Source organism: Harpia harpyja, chromosome 2 (genome assembly GCF_026419915.1).
Source record: "Harpia harpyja isolate bHarHar1 chromosome 2, bHarHar1 primary haplotype, whole genome shotgun sequence".
Lineage (NCBI taxonomy): Eukaryota > Metazoa > Chordata > Aves > Accipitriformes > Accipitridae > Harpia > Harpia harpyja.
Window position 1 is genome coordinate 14,233,093 of NC_068941.1, and position 20,015 is coordinate 14,253,107.

General features: G+C 42.5%; 1 protein-coding gene and 1 long non-coding RNA gene across 2 annotated transcripts; one reads left to right on the top strand and one right to left on the bottom strand.

Annotated features, from left to right (window-relative positions):
- Window positions 1-531: 531 nt before the first annotated feature.
- On the bottom strand, window positions 532-6,278 carry LOC128154703 (uncharacterized). The gene is made up of 2 exons (XR_008239407.1): window positions 1,840-6,278; window positions 532-1,011 (listed from the first exon to the last, which is right to left on the bottom strand). It is a non-coding gene; the product is annotated as an uncharacterized LOC128154703 (long non-coding RNA).
- Window positions 6,279-6,621: 343 nt separating this feature from the next.
- On the top strand, window positions 6,622-15,838 carry RAB33B (RAB33B, member RAS oncogene family). The gene is made up of 2 exons (XM_052815732.1): window positions 6,622-6,952; window positions 12,895-15,838. Exons 1-2 carry the CDS (start codon window positions 6,701-6,703, stop codon window positions 13,336-13,338), a joined length of 696 nt encoding a protein of 231 aa, XP_052671692.1. The 5' UTR covers window positions 6,622-6,700; the 3' UTR covers window positions 13,339-15,838.
- Window positions 15,839-20,015: the final 4,177 nt, after the last annotated feature.

Below are 20,015 nucleotides of genomic sequence, written 5' to 3' on the forward strand. Positions count from 1 at the left end.
CAGCGCCAGAGCGGGGATCCGTAGGCAGCGTTGGTACAGCTTTGTGCGGAGAGCCCGCGTTTCAGTGATAAGCTCTTGACGCAGAAGTGATTCAGTTATCACCTCAGCTACCCAGATAGGCCAAATGGCTCATTATTTCAGTCACTGTCATCCAAGAGCTGTGTGATGTTACGTTTCTGTACAGACCCAAATGGCCAAGCAGTGTTTCAAGCACTGAAGATACAATCCCGTGGCCATTCCCATTCCTATGACTAGGATGTCAAGTGGGTGCTCCTATTAAACTATTCACTTATAAAGCTGCAGATGCTGCCTTTAGCACTAAGGGTCCAGGTTTTTTCTGCCCATTTTGGCAGGGGATTCTCACGGCAGGGGATATAAGGTTTCTGTCAGACAAGACTATAATGTTATGCCCAGTGGATGAGGCCTATTATTATCATCCAGACAACCTAAAGCATGCACTGATTGGAACAGCAAAGCCCCAATCTCTCATCAAGTATGCTATGAGAATAAAATCCAAGCACAAGCCAGAAATGGAAAAACTTATCTTTCTTTTAATTTCCTTAAAGCTTTTAGTTTTATAGTTTTGACAAGAACAAGGCACAGAAGTGAATGAGAAAGTCACATTCCAGTAACTAGCAGTAAAAGCAGCTGTGTCAAAACTTTATTTCAATGCAAAGATAGTTGAGACATTTGTCTTTGTGATTTCAACAGGGTACGTTAATACTTGCTTTTCTAGTCTGCTTTAAGAACCTGCCATACAGGGTCCTTAAATCCTATCTCCAAAAAAGCTGTCTGTTGTTGCTGCAACATTTCTGTCATCTGTATTTTATCGTAAAGGAACATGTTAATGGGAGGTCAAACTCTTCTTAGACTTGCAGAGTCAGGTCTTGCAATAGCAGAACTTTTCCTTGCAAAACCACAGGACTTCTCCCTGCAAAAATGGAGGACGTGAGGCCTCGCACAAAAGGACAAAGCCACCAGAGGAATTCAGAAGTCAGAAGTCCAGTATCTCTGCAGAAATATTGAAAGCATTTTTAAACAGCCTGTCATTAAACTACCAGGATCAAAAGGACATGCCTGGAAACTTTCTGATCCCTTCAGAAAATAACAAGCAACATGAGACAGTCTTAGACTTTTTTCCTAATTCGTTCCTTAACTTAAAACCCAGTAGACATAATTTTTAGGTATTGAACAGTCCGCATTTTCATGGGACTGATAAGTTAAAATATGTCTTCAAGGGAAGACAGAAATGACTGTTCTTGAAATGCTGAGCAAGTCCAGAGACTTGCAACTATTTTCAGAATCTCCTTCCGTAGAAACTTCTACATCTGCTAAATAAAAATAACTGTGAACTTAGGCTCTTGTACATTCATTCACTGAACACATCCGATGGCATATTAAAAGTACTTGTCCTTGCAAAAGAAGAAAACCAAAAGCTTTTTCAAATGCTTATATACCAAGAAGCATTTTTAATTTATTCTGTTACTATAAATAAATTCAACTATATTTGCTGGTCTCCAAAAATATTAGAAAGGAACATCCAGAAATAGTCTGTGCTGGATGAAATGTAATGATCTAATCAACATCTTTATCCCTACATATGTATCCGAAGTGATGAAGTTTCCAGTACTACACTGAAATAGCTCATAGAAAAGTGACTTAAGCCAAGATTCTCCTGAGATCTCCCTGCATGGGAGTTACTGCATTAGCCATCATTTTTTAACCCGTCGCTAATTAGGAAGATCTGGCCCTGCAGCCTACTGTTCCACGGCTGAGGACCTCCAAGGAATTGTATGATTGTCCTCCTCTTTATAGAGAATTTGCAAGGAAATACTGTACCTCCAACTTTCTTTGGCCACATCCCAAAGCACTTTGCTTTGTGGGGATTTTCAGGAGTGCAGTTCCACCCACTGCAGTGCTAACTAGGCGGCTGCAGCCGCCTTGCCATGCCCCTAGCAAGGAGGAAATAGGAGAGCAATTGGGAAGATGTTAACTGACGTTGTTCCTGTAGCATTGAAAACCTCTCTCAAAATTTTGGAAAGTGCTGTTCTGGCTCGTATTTGGAAAACACTTTAACCTAGCACTTTTTATTCAGGGCTGGCTTTCTCTGCTGAAAAAGGGCTGTGTACTTCAACTCAGGGTAACCAAGTGGCGTAAAATACCCTGAGGTAGAAAACCACAGGGAAAACAGAATACCTCGGCCACTGTGGATCAGGGTTGCTGAGGCATTAGTTATTTACCTTGCTGTGGAATTAAAAGACAGGGCTTTACTGCTGATATTTTTTTTTACTTTAGAATAACTCCTGTGCACTTGTTGCTCTAAGATAACCACCCTTCAGAGTGAGAAGTCATTACAGAAGATGCATGAATCCCATTCAAATACTAGCGTTAATGTTCCCTACAAAGAAAGCTGCAAAGAAATTTTACCACGTACCAATAACTTTCGCTGTTCATTGACTTTTCACTCCTGTTTGGAGTTCAATGTCATACAAGTTAATTTTTAATTTTTTTTAATGCTTAAAAAGCAAGAGTGACCTAGTTTGTTGTACTTCCGACTTAACCGTACCGAGAATTTCTGTGCAAAAGCTGCACAGATCAATTTAAAAATCCTTCAAGCTATTAAGTGTATTTGTAAGCTGCTCTTATGTAGGCACTGCAAAACAATAATCATTCAAAAAGAGAACTCTATAATGTTGTGATATACTTTAAGTTCAAAAGGTGCTTTAAAAACAAATAGAATTTCTACTTTACAGTTGTTGGTAGAGCACTTTAAATCAGTGAGAGGATCAACTTTAAGTTTTAAGATAATTTTTAACTTGCAGGTGAAGTGTATCAGGAATATTTGTTCTTATACAAAGGCAGACTTTCAATAGAACAGTTTTGATACAATTTCTGTTTGTGAGATCCCTTACCTCGGATCAGCAGAAGGAATGAGGGTGTAAAAACAGGCTCTCTTCTCCCCTTCTTGTAGTCTTCCTGTAAGCTTCCACTTGCCACAGCAGGCAGGAGAGCAGACTAGCTGGATTTTTGCTCCAGCCAAGCAGGAACAGTTGTAATTGTCATACCAGAACAACGCTGCATCAGTTTTGCATGGGTTCACGTACCCAAAAGTCAGCAGGCCACAAACTTAAAGCAGTTGTTTACACAAATCTCTTCACATGTAATCTAGTTTCATCCTTCTCAGGCTATACCTGATAGAAACATAGTTTGTCCTCCTGGTGAGCTACTGCCAGATGGACTAAATGACATGTGCTGAAGGCCATTGGGCTGGAAAACAGGAAGTTTTGACTTTTACCATTAATGGATGTGCAGCATACCCAGCATACATGAATTTTCTCCTATCCTTCAGCTGAAACGTGCGGCTAGCAATTAATTGTTGATTGCTGTGGGACACGTATCTCTGAGCCTCAAATGGATTTGAAAACAGTGCGTGTTCTGCCTGCTGTTCTGCAGAATGGGATTTGGGGATTTCTGGTCTGGCTGGCAGGGTGTGCAGAATAGAGCAGTTCGGTGAGGAGACGGAGGTAGGTCCACACTAACAGCCAGCCGCCCTGTCCTTGGGGCATTGACCCAGTATGCGAGACCCTGGGTCAAGTCCCTGTGATGGGACTGAAAACTGAAATTCAATTTTCTGGATCTGATGCATTTTAGCCATCACCTATTCCTACGTTCCTGCTCTGGGTCTGACCAGACATGCCATTCTGAATCACAGAACACTCTCCTGGGAGAATTTTAGTAATGGAAAATACATTCCCATGAAAAAATTCTGTTTTGACACACTGGAATTTTGTCATGTACACAACTTAGAGATTTAAGCAATCTCTACACAGCTTAGGAATTCTGGCTGAAACTATGAAAGTTTGCACGTATCTGCCCATGTAAATCAACTGACCTTTCCATCTCCATCTTACCACAATTCGGAAGGGCAGTGGCATCAGGCCACCAAGTGCAGAACAGACAGTGACCGCTGTCCTCTCAATGGGAAGCCACCTTCCCCCGAAACTCCTGCTCTGGAGGGACAGCTTTACTGGAGAAAGGAGGAACGGGTGGGATGGGTGAAGTGGTCTCATGCCAAATCACTGATTTCTTACTGATTTGTTAAGGCTGATCAGGAAGTCTCATGACTGGAGTAATAGGGAAGTTCAAAAAGGACAGTTAAATTTCCCCCTTGTACTTTCACTAGCTCAAGCTAAGGCAAGCTGCTTGGGCAAACGCTGAGTACTACTAAGAAACCTTAAGTGAGTGAGGAGCTTCATTAACTGCACTCAAGATTTTATTTTGTCCCCTGGAAGAACTGTGCATTCTTTTAAGTAAAGAGTACTTTACTCTTTCAGCAGAGAGTACTTCACTTTCTGTACCCAGAAACCCTGAGCAAAATCTTTACATATTGTCCACATCTGGGACAATATTTAAACTCTCAGAAGGCATTTACTTCAAGTCCATTCTTTCTGCTGTGTTCCAGAGCATCCCCTTGAAGGTGGTTCTGCCTGTCTTATGGCTAACAAAGCAGAAACTAGGGCGGCTGTTGTCAGTATTGAGAGGCAAATTCACTGGCAAGGTGTTGGGGGTGTCAGTGTAGCAGAGTATAAAAATTTAATGAGTAAGAATGCCTTCGGCCACTAGATGGTGTATAGATTCTGCCATTTGAAGTCTTAGTTGTTGAAATAAAAGATGTTAAGAGCTGTTGAAGAGCTCAGATCTAATTATAACTCACTTTGGCCCTCTTGGCATAACCTAGGTCAAACTCAGCTAAATGAGCGGTAGGCAGACCCTGCCAAACAGCTGTTTAAAGTCTCCTTTTAGCATGCTAGCCAGAGCCCAAATCAGAGCATCCCCCACTAGAATTAGGATTTCTCTACTTTAATCATTAGGCTATAGAGACATGATTGCTTGTGCTCCCTCCCCTCAGCCAAACGCATTTTACATTCTGGCTGCAAAAAGGAGCAATTCTGTAGAAGGGACAGTAAGAACTCAAGGGTGGCACAACCTCCTTGCCTTCCTTTAATCTTACTTTCACACCGGAACAAAATTACTCCTCTTCTTTGACAGATGGGCAAATAAATTACTTGACAGCATAAATGAAGGCATCTTCTCTCAAAAGAGGACTACAGGGTGGAGGTGCTTCTCTACAATCTTCCACTAGGTTGGTCCGAGGGAGGGGGAAGGAGTAACAAGAACTAAGATGGGCCCTGTAACTGAAGTTGCTCTGAACTCAGGGCATTTTATTTAATCTAGCCCATTGTTTTTATGTATCAGCAATGACAGGCTGCTCAAAGCACTATCCTTCAACCACATGACAGTTGCTCTACAGGGAGCAATGATCCAAGGATAACATTTCTTATTTGTGCAGGCAGAAGGCCCAAGTGGTCGGAAGCATGCATAAAAGGATAAAGAGGAGGACTCCCAATGGCTATTCTTAGGCATCTGATCCAAACCTTAGGAATCCTGGCTCAGCTATCAGCCTGTAGGCCAGAGAGCCACTGTTAGGGTAAGAGTTCTCTCAATTACTGCAATCTACATTTGCTTTTCAGCATAGGGGTTAAACTCTTTAAAAATTTTTTGCTGGCTGACATTGCTTAAACTTGATGTCTCCATCCTACCTCTCTCCTAGGTTGATGCCCTTGGTGAGTTTATTAACAGGTTCTTACGGCAATGCCATACTTCCCCGCTTATCGTGAGACACGTCAATCACTTTTGGTCCACGTGTCTCCCTGTCAGGGCTGAACTTGCTGCCGTCTCATTACTGCAAATGACAGCAGAACAGTCAGGCTGGTGCGCAGCAAGGGCACAGGGGTTGGCCAAGACCCGCTTGCCCCTTGCCGCCCCACAGCGCGCACACGCAGCCTCCACAGAACGCCTGCCGAGCACCACGAGCAAGCTGCCCCACAGCAGCCCCCCCGGCCTGGGGAACTGCCAAGTTTGGCAGCGCCCGAGCCAAAGGCCTGGGCCGCAGGCATCACGCCAGCAGCTTGACTCACAAAACTACCACAGAAAATACTCCCCGCCATTAAAAACATCCTTCCTCAGCGATCCCAGCCTTCCTCCTCTCATTTCGGGCACGCCGGCTAGGCCTCTTGTCTGCGTTTATTCGTCATCCGCGTAAACGCTCGACAAACGCAACCCGCCGGCGGAGGTGCTCCTCGGGCACAGGCGGGAAGGGGCAGCCCGCTTCCCTCACGGGCGCCTGGCTGGGGCTGCGGGCGCACCCCGCTTCCCAAGCCCGCGTCGGTGCCCGAGTAACCGCCACAAAAGCGGCGACGCGGCGGCACGGGCAGCTGCCGTTCCTCCCACCCCTCCGCGAAGCTTGGCCCGGCTGCCCGGCCCGGCTGCCCGGCCCGCCGCCTCACGGGCGGGCGAGCGGCTCCCCCCGGCGGCCGCCGCCGCGGCGGCGCTCGCGCACCCACCTCTCGCGAGATCTCCCCGCGGGGCCGCTCCCAGCCGACGAGGCGGGTACCGGGCGAGGCGCCCTGACGTGACGTGACGTGGCGTGGCGTGGCGGTTGGCGCGTCCCGGCGGCCGGCAGCGCGCGGGCGCTGCGGGCGGCCGTTTCTCCCCGGGGCGGCGGTTTAACGGACCGCGGGGCGCGCGGCCCTCCGCCGCGCGGGAGGGAGGAGTGAGAGGGAGGAGAGCGGGGCGGTCGCGTCGCCGTCCCCGAGGCGCTCCGCCCGGTGTCCGTCCCGTCCCCCCCGCCCCCGGAGCGATGATGGCCGCGGCGGCCGACCTGGAGTCCTCGCTGGAGCTGAGCCTGACGAGCAGCGGCGCGGTCGCCGGCGGCGGGCTGCCCCCCGCCCGCTCCCGCATCTTCAAGATCATCGTCATCGGGGACTCCAACGTGGGGAAGACGTGCCTCACCTACCGCTTCTGCGCCGGCCGCTTCCCCCAGCGCACCGAGGCCACCATCGGCGTGGACTTCCGCGAGCGCGCCGTTACCATCGACGGCGAGCGCATCAAGGTACCGCCGGGACGGGGCGAGAGGGCGGGAGCGGGGCTCGCCCCCCTCCCCGACCCCGTGCTCGGGCCCTGCGAGCCCCGGGCGAGGCCGCCGGCGGCGGGAGCGCTGCCCGCCGCGGCCCGGTGCCGGCCTCCGTCCGCCCTGCGGGCAGGCCTTGCCCCGACCCAGCTGCTGACAGGAGGGAGCGGGCTGGGCCTGGTACGGGACTCCGGCGTGGCCGCTGTAGGCGACGGCCGGGAGAGCAGGAGGAGCGGGAGGAGAGGAAGATGCGGGTGCTGACGGGCCGGGGCTGGTGAGCCTCTGCCAGCGCCTGCAGGGCTTCCCTCCAAAGGCCCGGGGGGTCGGCGTGAGGACTGGGCATCCCGGCCTCCCTGGCCGCGGTGGCCCTGGCAGGTGTGGTGCTGCACGGCAGGGTTCGTAGGCTCTCGTGTCACGCTTCCATACCCCAGAAGTTCAGTGCGGTTGTGTCGCGTAGCCGGTAGCCTCGGCTGTGTCTGCTCTGCAACTTTGTTTAAAACTACTTTGCCTTGCTTCTGTTGGAAATAGAATTCCTATGCAGTTTCTATGATGGTGAAGAATTCCGACCGTAGGCCAAACCTTTGCACAGCTTTTGGCAGGTGTTGATCGATAACTTCTCCTTAAAATGGACTTCTAGGTATATCTCTTACTTACCAGTATTTTAGCGTTGGCTGTGCCTGGCGTCAGTAGCTTGTTGCCTTCCAGAAATTCTGCTCCTGTGTTTATCAAGAATGACACTTAATTGATTTAATCTTCAAGTCCAGAAAGCTACACAGATGCCACTGTTAAGAGCGTTTTGCTTTAAAAATGTCCCCTTAAGAAGAAATAGAACATCTTTCAGGAGCGAACTGCTGTGTCAGTGATAGCAATGTGTTACAACTTATGATTTTTTTTTTTTTTTTTAGGATTCTGTTAAGATTGCTGCATGTTTAGGCAAATGGGGTACAGAACTGGACAGTGACAGGTTGGATGCCTAGCTCACATTTGACTGTTGGTCTTTATTCTGATTATACGTTTAGCTGAAGTCTTACAAAACTAAATTTAGTGAAAAATTGGATAGGAGGAAAAAAATGCTCTTTTGCCTTCTCTGCACTGTAAAGCAAATTTTTAAAAGTATATGAAATATACCTAGTCTGCCTGGTAGATACATAAATGCCAGTGGTGATCCTAACAGTCATTTGCAGATTAGACTACTAGCTGCTTACAAATGCAGTTTGTTTACTAGGCATAACATGGTTTTAAACAGAATCCCCTTCTACTTCGGTATTACAGTTTGTTTCTATGAGCAAAGTTTAATAATGTGTAGAAAAAAGGAGTAACAGTAGTCTTGGAATTGTACTTTTGCATTTATTACCACCGGGCTTCGTAATTACAGCTTACAGTCATGTAGCTGAAAGCTATAGTTTTTTCCTTGCTTACTGATTAAAGAAATTGTGGAGGGCATATAAGTCCATTTGCTTTCCTTCTCTTGTGGTTTTTTTTCGCCTCATATCCTTCTTTTTAACTAAGAAAAATGAGTAAGAGTCTTTGTTACACTTTTTCTTTATAAAACCATTGAATAGCACTTCTTTGGCTAATAGCTGAGATTTGTACTCCTTGGTCTGTTGCTATCCATGATGGAGGAGAGAACCTCCTGAGGGATGTCGTCTTGTTAGCACCATCTTATTGACTGGCATTTTCACCACCTCTGGATTATGCCTGGCTGTTGTTGGAGAGAAGTGAAGAAGAATATAGCCTGATCCACAGTTCTGAGATGCTTTGCATAGGTTATTGTGCCATTTTGTTATATATGTTGTGGTAGGTTGTTTTGCTGTGTTCTTGAGAATATTACCTGTTGAATATACCAGTTCTGGTTGAGGGAGGCGGAGAACCGAAGGGGGCTCTTTTGAGACACGTTGTTTTATAGGAAGTTCTTTTTCAGCTTTAATAGGAATAAACATCATTATGGCCAGGACTCTAGCTCTTAGGGGCATGCTGTGTGTCATCAAGTATGCACCAGTTTGGGGCTTTTGCCACCTCCTCTCGCTCATCTTCACCTTTCTTGCTTGTAGCAGTGAGCTCCAGCGATGCCTGTTGAACCAGGAAGGAGAGAAGCTCAGCTGAACTGAATTACTGCTGTTCTTGCTGTGCCCTGAGGGAATTTTTCCTCTTGCATTGAAAGAGATTATAAAGTAGTGTCTTCTCTTTCTCTCTTCTCCCTTCCCCCAGCCAGCTGGATGGTCATTCTTGTGCTGCTACAGTACTGAGCATTTCCCTCGCATCTGGAAAAACGCTGTGTCATTGGCAGGAACACGAGCACAGCTCCTCTTGCCGGGGGTCTCCCACACAGGAATTATGTAGAATTCCAAGACGTAGGGGCAAGTGTATTCCTTTGTAGCTTGTACAGTAGGCTAACAGCTTCGTATGAAACACCGATGCCTAGATGTGGTGAATAAATCAACATTTTCCACAAATTAATTTTTTGCATTCTAAATTTTCCTCTTCCTACATTGATCTAAACATTGAAAATCGAAGAAAACAATGATGTCACTCTTTAGTGACCTACATTAAAAGAGCAAAGGATGCAAATGAAATTCAAAGAAGAAAGTCCAAACATCATGTTCTATATCTTTGAGCTCTTCAAGTTTTTTTTTTTTCCCCATATCTTGTCAAAGGAGGCATTTTATCTTTATAAAGGCCAGTTATGTTTTTACCAGCGTGTTATAAACCACTCATGCTGAGGGAGTCCTTGTTTAGAAAACAGCCTCTCTGGATCCACAAAAAGGAGTCAGAAGGTGGGAGGTGATAGCTGAGTCAATATATTTAAGTACCATTTGTCTTTCCTAGGGAGTGTGATGAAGTGATTCTGTCCACAGTTTTATTAGCTGAATTATGCTGTTAAACCAAGTTTTCAAATCACACATTTTAAAGGGCTATTATAAAAAATGTGCTCCCTTGAAGATGGATGGTATTGAGCTAATAATGAAACAGTAATCTTAGATGTGCATTGATGAATTAACATTATTAATGTGAACGTTTTCAGTGTTGTTTTTCAGTGGAGCAAATATGGGGGGGGGCAGAAATGGAATGGTCTCCTCAAGTTCACCTGGTAAGAGGAAAAAAGCAACTTCTAAAGTGTGAAATTTTCAATTGTGGGGAAGGATTTGCCTCTCGGTACAAATGATTCCATGCCAAGAATATTAACATTTTTAATTTGAGATAATAACCCTTCAAGCTTGAAAGCTGCATCTAAATAAAATTTAGGAGGAACTGTAGTTCAAGCTTAACTTGGAAGATATGTTAACCTTTAATTTAATTTTCCCTTCTCTACCCAAGGCTGGCAATAGACTTGCGGATCTGTGCTTGACTGAAGCATGACTGATTTCTGCTCTGTGAATGAGGTGGGGAGAGAAGTATAAGCTCACAGCTGCCTGTGAAAATGAGCTCCCTCTTTTTACATTAATTTGATACAGCATTTTCCAAGATTTATCTATAGTGATTCCTTAACATTATGTTGTCTGAACGTAAGGATTACTTCAGTCTGTGCTTCTTTCTTTTCTCTTTGATTTGTCAAATTCCAAATTAATGAGAATTTTCCATAAGTCTCTTGATATTTTCATAATGAGTCTTCATAATGTTTTATACGTACATAGAACTAGAAGTATCTCTCATCTGGGTAGGTGAATTAATCTTACCCAAACTTAGGTGCCCATATTTAATCTGATTGTCTAGACTCTTTTAACAGACCATGGAGATGCAGTCAGTTGTGTTTAGAGTGTAATACCATTGGCAAAAAGCAGGTATTTGCTCTAAAATGAGATGGATTGCAACTGACTACCATTTTCTGCCATCAGAGGGTAGGGTGACTTGCCTTGCTTTTCTTAATAATCTTAATGACTCTTTTAGAAGCAGCACATGGATCTTCGTAGGTCTGTGGATCAGAAGCTGCAGATAACTGGACTAGGCTACAGAAGCCAAGGTGTTCTGATGTTCTGTAAATTCTTAGTTCCCCTGATGAAACCAGTAACTGCCATTTCCACCTGCTCCAATCTGAGTTTTTCTCGAGGATGGGTGACCAGGGTTGAACCTAATATTGCAGAAAAAGTCACACCATCCTGAAACATCACTTATTCTTTTTCCTTCACTCTATCACACTAGTGATTCATAATGTCCTGTGATTGGCTTGTGTATCTGGATCATCATCCGTGTTAATAATTTCTAAACTGATGAATGCTGTACTTACAGGAAAAGTCTTTATTATTAGTCACTGTTATCAAGATTTGCATCTGCTTCTATTCAGAAGTTTCACTCTATTTCTACTGTTCTAGCTTTCAAAAAAAATTTGATGTGATACCGTAATCCTCCTATCAGTGATGCACCTTAGCTTCTAGCCATCAGCAAATTTCCCTGGCACTTGGGTTTCCTTTTTTTTAATATCAAAGTCACTGGTAAAAATGGTAAACAAGGCAACTTTCAAGACACTTGCAACTTCTAAATAAGTTTTACTGAAACATTTGGATCAAAGGAATGCAGAACTATGGTAATGGGAGAACAAGTTCATCAAGGGAAGATATGGTCTGTACCTTTCATGAGAACAGATTGAATTTTAAATTTACCTTCATTGTTTACAGAACATTTAATATTCCTTGAATTCTGAGTCTGAAAAAAACCTCTCCTTTTGTTCCCAGGGAGGAGACATTTCTTTCTGACATTTTCTGCTCAAAAGTTAAAAGCTGAAGTACTAATCAAACTGCCTCAGCCGTCAGGGATCAGCTGTACAGGACAGACAGGAAGCTAGGACTCAGGTTGGACCCAAGAAATCGAATGTTGTCTTTCAGTGTTAACACCATCACTAAGGTGTGTGTGATAAGAGCCACACACTAGTTTATTTCTTACAGTGTAGAGTTAATCTAGTGTTGTAGGTGAACTGGCTCTGACTGCTGTATATTGCAGTCCCATGTCTCCTGGAGAGTAAGTAAGTTTGTTACAATATCACTGTGTTAGATAAGTGCACAATTCTGTAGTGTACTCTACGCATCTGAGGACTCCAAGCTTCCATTATACCAGGATGATCGATGCATTTAAAGTTTTTTATTATTGCTTACATCTGCTTGTGCTTCAAGGCTTGTTTTGTTTTGTTTTAATCTGGACCCGAGAAGTTTGAAAGCATTTCAGTTGTTCTGAGTGGTTTTTTTGTCTGTTGCACTGACTAGGATTCAAACAAATATGTTCTGTCTATTTAGGATAGAATGATGTGTACCTGGAAACAACAGTAGCATGCTAAGCTAACAGGGAGTTTATGCTTTTTTTTTTTGTTTTTTCCCCCTTTTATGCATGCTTTGATACTACAAACCACAGTATGGTCCTAGTTTAAGCATTAAGTAAGCTTAAGTTAGAGGTTCATCACAGGGGGGGTTTGATTCCAATAGATAAACTGCAGAGAAAGATTTCTTTGTCCTGTTTTTGTTGGTGTTGGTGTTATTCATGCATGGTTTGATTTCTTCCTACTTTTATATGGTACCACAATAGGCAGTTAACTTCAGGCTAAGAACAAAACTTTCGGGGAAGATAAAAAAATCATGTCAGCTGAGAGTTGTGCTGTGAAATACATGTTGTTTTTAAAATAAAAGTGGTATTGTCAGACTTCAGGATTTGTTTTTGTAAAAATCTTTAAAAATGCATGCTCCAGTAAACTTTCAGAAATTTGCATTTGTGATCAAGTTGCATCATCGTTTCTTCCTGGCTTCAATTGTGAGCAGCTTTGAAAGCAAAAGTTTCTGAAATTGTGTAAAAGCAACAGTTTTCTTCAGCACAAACTTTTCAGTATGATTAATTCAGAAGAGTGGATTTCTGTGATCGTGTGACTCCCCTAGCTACAGGTGATTTGTATTATTTTCCAACATGAGTAATAAAACATTTTTTTTCTCTCGTCTTTCCTTTTTCAGATCCAGCTATGGGATACGGCAGGCCAGGAGCGCTTCAGAAAGAGCATGGTGCAGCACTATTACAGGAATGTACATGCTGTTGTGTTTGTATATGATATGACAAACATTGCCAGTTTTCACAGTCTGCCATCATGGATAGAGGAATGCAAACAGCACCTTCTTGCCAATGATATACCACGGATTCTTGTTGGAAATAAATGTGACCTGAGAAGTGCTATTCAGGTACCTACGGACTTGGCCCAGAAGTTTGCTGATACTCACAGTATGCCATTGTTTGAAACCTCTGCCAAAAACCCCAATGACAATGACCATGTGGAGGCCATATTTATGACACTGGCTCACAAGCTTAAAAGTCACAAGCCCTTAATGCTTAGTCAACCCCCAGATCGCGATGAAATACATATAAAGCCTGAACCAAAACCTGCCATGACCTGCTGGTGTTAAATCATGTTATTATCAGCTATCACCTTGTCTTGTTTGCAAATGCTTCAAAATTACGATCTTGGCAAAGTTCCAGGTTTTGGTAGCAATTATAGCAAATCTCTTTGGCACTTTAATGTGGGTTTGTTTTTTTTTTTCCTGGTGTGGATGTGCCCATCTCATGTTCTTGCACTTTGTAATTGTACTTTCTGAATTACTGAAGTTTCACTATAAATATATGGGAAAGTAAACTTTCAAGTGAAGTTTTGACAAAGCAATTCTACTTGAGCTCTTGCTGCCTGAGATTGTTTTCATCACTTGTGGTAAGGTCATAAATAGTAAGCCAGTTTACTAACATTTTTGGTTGCTACTTGCATTGGAATAATGTAGGAGAAAGTGTTTTGTGACAGCCAGATAGCTTGATTTTTGGGTCAGCGAGCAGGCAGATTTTTGGTGTATGAAGGAATATTTGGTGACTGCTAGCAAATTGCTAAGCAAGTACCTTTTTATTAAAAAAAAAAACAAAAACAACAACCCAAACCAGGACTGTCAGATGAAGTTTGGGCTGCCGGTGTAGGTGCAAACTACTAGCTTTTGGCTTGTCATTCCACTGTAAACTTTGTCTGTTTCTTCATGGCAATGGTAAGAGAATTGACAAACTTTTCCCTACCTCTAGACAATTATTTGATACTTAAGACTTCATTAATTTTTCATAATTAGCATGTAAAAGTAAACTATGCATTCCTTCTTATGGAAAGTACTGTAGCACAGGATTTGGGGTAAATTTGGGACTATAACTGTCCGTAACTTCTCTGACCTTACTGAAACTTCAATGAGGACTTATTTCTAAAGATGCTGTATTGGAATTGAGTGTCCCAGGGTAAGTAAAAACAGATAAGTAAATAAAAGATTGAGTGAAGTTGGCAAAAGCATACTGGTTTTCAAAGACAGGGATTTCAGAGGATTTTGGTGATAATTCAATATCTTGGAAAAAGCTTTTTACAACCAACTTGCTAACATATTTTAGGGATGGAAATGCTTAGGACAAAATGTTAGGAATATGGGACTTTCTTAAAATACTTCTGAATACAAAATAAATTAGATCTTGAAATACGGAGAGAATCTGCCAAATACATCATCTGTTACAGATTTTTGAGCTACATCCTGCTTGTGTAATGTCGTGGCTCTATGGGGGGCATCCCTGGCATTTCTAATGTGAGTTAGTAATGTGTTGGGTCAGATGAGGGAAATTACTCCTCTAGAACCTTCTGTGTTCTCATAACTGCAGCCATTTTATTTCAGTTCTGTCTGAAGGTCAAGTTTCATAATAAAAATGGTGCTAGGTTGCACGTAATTACATAAAGCGAAATGTAAGCCATGGAACACAATCTATGACTTCATATACCATGTCAAACAATGTTTTGTGACTTAGTTTTTAAAGAAATTGACGTAAAAATGAAGATTTTTGATTTGCAATGTGTAGTGTGTGATGCTGACTGGAAACTATACGAAAGGGCCAGTTCAGAAGCTGCGACCCTAGTGATCACATTAGAAACAAATTATTGAAACACAATAACTAATATTATTTAAACTATTACAATTAATAAGGTGTAATTCTATTGCAAGTGATACTGACAAAAGAAAAATGCATTGACTTTTTTCTAGATTTAGAAAGAGCATTCAATTTGGTCTAATATGATTAAGATGCTTAAAAAGAATCTAAACAAAAGGTAGTATTTTTTCCTGTATAAAGCTGCTACAACTGTGACAGTAATTTTGTTTAGGAAACATTTGTAAAAGGGAACTTTTGTATTCACTCTGAACCTTACACGACTAGAATTTGGTTTACAGTCCTTTCAGAAACAATCAGCTTTTTAACACTAGTGTCCTTAATGATTTTTTAAGAGAAGGATTGATCTTAAATTTATGTGTATACTATTGTAAATAAATATGGTTTACAGTCCTCTAGGACAATTTGTTTTTCACTCATGTCCTTAATCCTTTTTCTCAAAAGGATCCATCTTAACTATTTGTATAATAAGTATGTCAGCAAATGTTCTTTTTTTTTTTTTTAATTAAAAAAACAATGAAGAATTCCAAAGTCAGTCAGTCAGGTTGGGGGTTGAGGTAAAGGAAATTATGTAGCTACAATGTTACTGTTAAATTTGATATCAACCATCTGCAAATTTGTTAAGCTTTATGTTATTCACAACCTGTAAATAAGGGCCCTCGTCATTAAAGCTGTGTGGAAGCAATGTTTAAGTATGTAATTTCGTCTTCAGCACAAAGCATGTTTTAATGGTTCTGCCATAAAGGTAATGTGGTTATTAATGCAGGATTCAGTATGCTTCCTGGCTTTCAGTGGTAATGTTCTGCCCACAAAATTGATGTCAAAAGTACTGAACACTTTGTATATGTATTTTCACTTTAGCAAATTGTAAAGTTGGGTTATTTTGTATGTGTTGGGGGGAGGGCAAGACACAATCCCAGAGACCTAATAAACTGGCTTTGCCGTAAACTGTTATCACTTGTTTTTGATAATTGTGCTAGGAATTATGATATAATTTCTTATGGTAAAATCCATTAAAAAAAACTATCAGGGAGAAGAAGGAGTTCTAGTTTCTGTATGTGTGGGTGACAGTTTTGTGAAAGACTGTCACAGTACTTGGACTACTGTCAGTGCTTTCTTGCGATGGCTCCGAGTTGTGGCAGCCACCTGATGATTCAGAGGCATGTTTGGGATTTATTTCAGATTCCAGAAGAATGGGAAGTGATACAACAGTTTTAAAACTAGGAACTACTGACCCTTGAATGTACGTCAGGATGCTAAAGGAGTCTTCTCCACTACTCTTCTCTTAGTCTCACCTCATGTTCAGAAATAAAAGCTCTAAACTTCACATACAAGTGGGATTTCTTTGTTACCTCAAAAGTCAGTCTTGCAGGTTTCCCTATGTGTATGAATGCACATGCACAGCAAGGCTTCAATTCCAACTAAGCTGGCTTTTTGGTAAATATCATAGCCCTTTCCCCACAAAGGAACTCTCAAATCATTTGTGTTATATACTGTTTCCCTACTGTCCTAGTTGTGCTCCTCTTCTAGTTCCACACTTAATAGTGTATTAATTACAAACACAAAGGTAAAACACCTTTTAGAGATGATTTGTGTCTTTAAATATGATTGCAGTCATCACCGCGCACACAGGCCAATAATTCTGCTGAATGATTAAAAATGTGTCTGTTGAACGTGTATACCTTCTGCTTTTGGACACTGGGAACGAGCAGAAGGGACCGTGGTAGACTACCAACAGTGCGATGCAGTTGTGAGCCCTTGTCCTGGATTGACACTAGCTATTTCATCACACCGCTTAGGAAGGAAGCGACTTTCAAGTTAGGAAAGCAAGAGGCCAACATACAAACTCTAGATGTGTCCTAGTGTTCATGCATATACTTGCTGCACATTAGGGTTTCCTTGGGTTTTTTTTTTTTTATGTCTCATGTCTTCATCATGATGCTATAGCCAAGAAGGATCAGAATACATGGGATTTTTACGTGTACTGTAATCTCGCCAAAGCAAAAAATTGCTGATCCAGTAAGGGGTCTAAAGTACATAGTCATTAAAGAATTTGAAAGATGATATAGCTCCACCCTTGTCATTTTTTTTCCAGCTTTATAAACCCATAATTTTAAAAGACGGCTTTCCGGATGTAGTGAGAGTAGATGAGGACCCCTAATTAAAGTATTATCTTTCACTTCAGTCTTATTTCATCTCTAAAGTATGGCTCAATGATCTAAGAATTAGTTAAGTTCTGACTTTGATGGAAGGGAGTAACGAGGGAGTCCATACAAGAGTTAAGGTAGAGGCAGCCCTGCCTCCTGCTCCCTCTTTGCCCTTTACCACCTTCCTCTGTGACGCACAGGGGCTTTCCCACCTGGAATCTGCAAAACCGGACAGCAGTAAAAACATCAGTAACTTTTCCCTGAAACACCACAGCTTTGCATAAAGACAAAACTGATCAGTGTCATGCTTGCCTATAGGTTTGAGCATTCTTGGACCAAAAATTGCTGGTTTTGTCTTTGTCTCCCACAGCATTTGATCATGTGCTGGGAGGGCAGCCCCTCTGTTTTTCAGCTGGTCAGAGATTTGTGATTCATCCTGTATGATGCAGCACAATTTTCATCTTTAAATTGTAACCCTGCACTAACATTTTCCCTGACTGATCATCTGCTAACTTGCTGCTTTTATAAATTCGTTGGAAGTCATATGCCTTGTCCCCTCGGTGAATGTTTTCACTTCTATGTGAATATATAGTTCTAATGGTCTTTTTTTTTCCAGAGCCGTGCTTTCAAGGCCATTGACCAATGTTTCATAGCATCTCAATTCCCAAATAAAAAGTAGAGCCACATGTCATTTTGAAGTAATAGTAATGTTACTTTTAAAATGGCAGTCTGGTTTTCTATGCAACTCAACACAAACATGTAATCTTAAATCTGAAGCTGTAGCTAACATTAGAAATGGGCATTACTCTAGGACTCAGGAAAAAAAAACCTAAATGCTGTTTTGAGTTTGAGGGTTGGGGTTGTTTTTTTTTTTCCATCTGTTGACACCGGAGGCCCGAAGGAGGTCTTTCATTCAGCCGGCTGAACGCCGGCGTCAGCGAGGGCTGTGAAGCGACATTGAGAGCGAAAGAATTGCTGCTGGTTTCCAGTGACATCCTGGAATTCACTGGGCTCTGTACAGCCTCCCAGCTACAACATCAGCATCGCAGAGGCTGACACCTATTCAAGCACTTGCTGAAGGCAGCTCCTTGTAGTTCAGGAAGATATTTCCAGAGCCCAAAGGCAGGCATATGTAAAAGCTGCTACCCATCCAGGGACACTGACTGGGGTGCATAATCCTGCTCCGTGCGGGTATTACCTACACGTATGGTTTTCTGCCTTTGCTGAATCACCTCTGGTTAATGTGAATCTTGAATGATAGAATGCTTAGTTAATCATTTAAAATGAATGAAAAGCCAATTTCCCAGCAAGACCAACAATCATTTCAAGGAACTCCTCATAATCCTCTCCCCATCCTGTTCTTCTCACCCCTGAAAACCAACGCGGGATTGATGTAATGTGACTGAAGCCTGGGGTCTGAGGTACAGTGGTGATCACTGACCAGAGACATGGCTTGTAGTTGCAACTAAGGGCAAGGATGTCAGATAGAGTCACCGGACAAGCGGGCTGAGTAGTGCATGCACTATTTGACTGGATCTCAGTACCAGCAGAAGTGGTCCAGGCTTGGGCTGCGCCCACCTCAGTGGAAAAGGCTGTTCGGTGCCTCTAGCTACAGCAGCCATAGCAGCTTCACACCCCCCCCCAGCTCAGAAAGCAACCCAGCAGTTAACAAATGTGCTGCTCTCCCCCCTCATTTTTTTCTGGGGGGGGGGGAGTAGCAGATCTTGCAACTCGCTTTACTATCAGGTGTATGAGAGCTGGTATTGCCAGCATCAAACATTCCAAAAAAAGTAGTCTGTTCTCTCTTCCCCAAAATTAATTATAATAAAATTGGTTTTGAAATAAATGGACAATCTTAAAAAAAAAACAAAAACAAAAACAAATGGTGAGGCAGGGCACATGTTTTGGATTCCTGTCTGCTTGCATCTTATTTTGAAACCTGTAGGGTGCACTTGGGTCTCATGGTCTGTGTTTCCATTAAGAGGTGGAGTTCAAAAACAGACTTTGTTTACACATTTAAAACCAATTACAACCACCCCACCAGAATCTTCAGGTAGTTACTTGCTCACAGAGAATCAAGGAAAAGCAACTGTATTTATTTGACAACACTGAAGAGCTCAAGGGGCCTCTCTCTTCTTTTATCTGCCTGTCATAATCCATCTTTCTGTCAGGTCCTGCTTTAAAACAAGTAACTCTCGTTAGAGCACTGCAGTCCTGCCTCTGTGTTTGCGTGTAAAAGCAGTACATTAGATCGTCAGATCTTCATTTTGGAAGATAAGATAATGGTGGGGTTTTTTTTTCTTTCTACTAATACTAATATTTTTCAGTAGGAGGTTTACAGAGTGTCAAATTAAAAAAAAAAAAAGGGTAAGTGTTGTCTTTCTAACAGCTTATAAGCTTCTTTTTAAATAGACTTTCTGTTTCAGATGCCATTGAACCCCTGAAAATCAGAGAAATGTTGCATAGATCTAGCCATAAGTAGACAAAATCACAATGGTAAAATCACAACATGGAGCCTACAGAGCCTCTGTGATTACAGCCTGTATTTTTCATGCACACGTGCACACACACGTGCACACACACACACAGAGGTATTAAATAAAAAGGAAGAGGCTACTAGTGTGAATGTGAGCATATGAAGAGTCATAAGACCATGATCTTAGCTCAGTACTTCCTTTTTTAAATTATTTTTTACTGTTTGCATTGCTCCTTTGAAAAGGTCACAGGCAGAAAAAAGGCTCTGTTGTGAGGCAATATGGTAAACTCCCTCTTAATGAATATTTTTAGTTATTTACTTTCAAAAACATCACACTGTGCATCTAAATCACGTGTCATAAAGCAGCGGCCGTGTTTGAAGGTGGTTTTTCCTCTCCCAGGTGGCCTAATGGAGTCTCGGTTGTCACTTTGAGTGCAGATGCCTGGAGCTGGAGAGGCTTTTCTTCAGCTCTCTTATTTTCCCCCCTCCCTATGTGGCAGCAGGCTAA

Excerpts from the sequence above, each read along its gene's own strand:
- RAB33B (XM_052815732.1), top strand. The coding sequence starts at position 6,701 with ATGATGGCCGCGGCGGCCGACCTGGAGTCCTCGCTGGAGCTGAGCCTG. Across the intron at positions 6,953-12,894 it reads TCGACGGCGAGCGCATCAAG|ATCCAGCTATGGGATACGGC; the intron begins GTACCGCCGGGA and ends TTCCTTTTTCAG.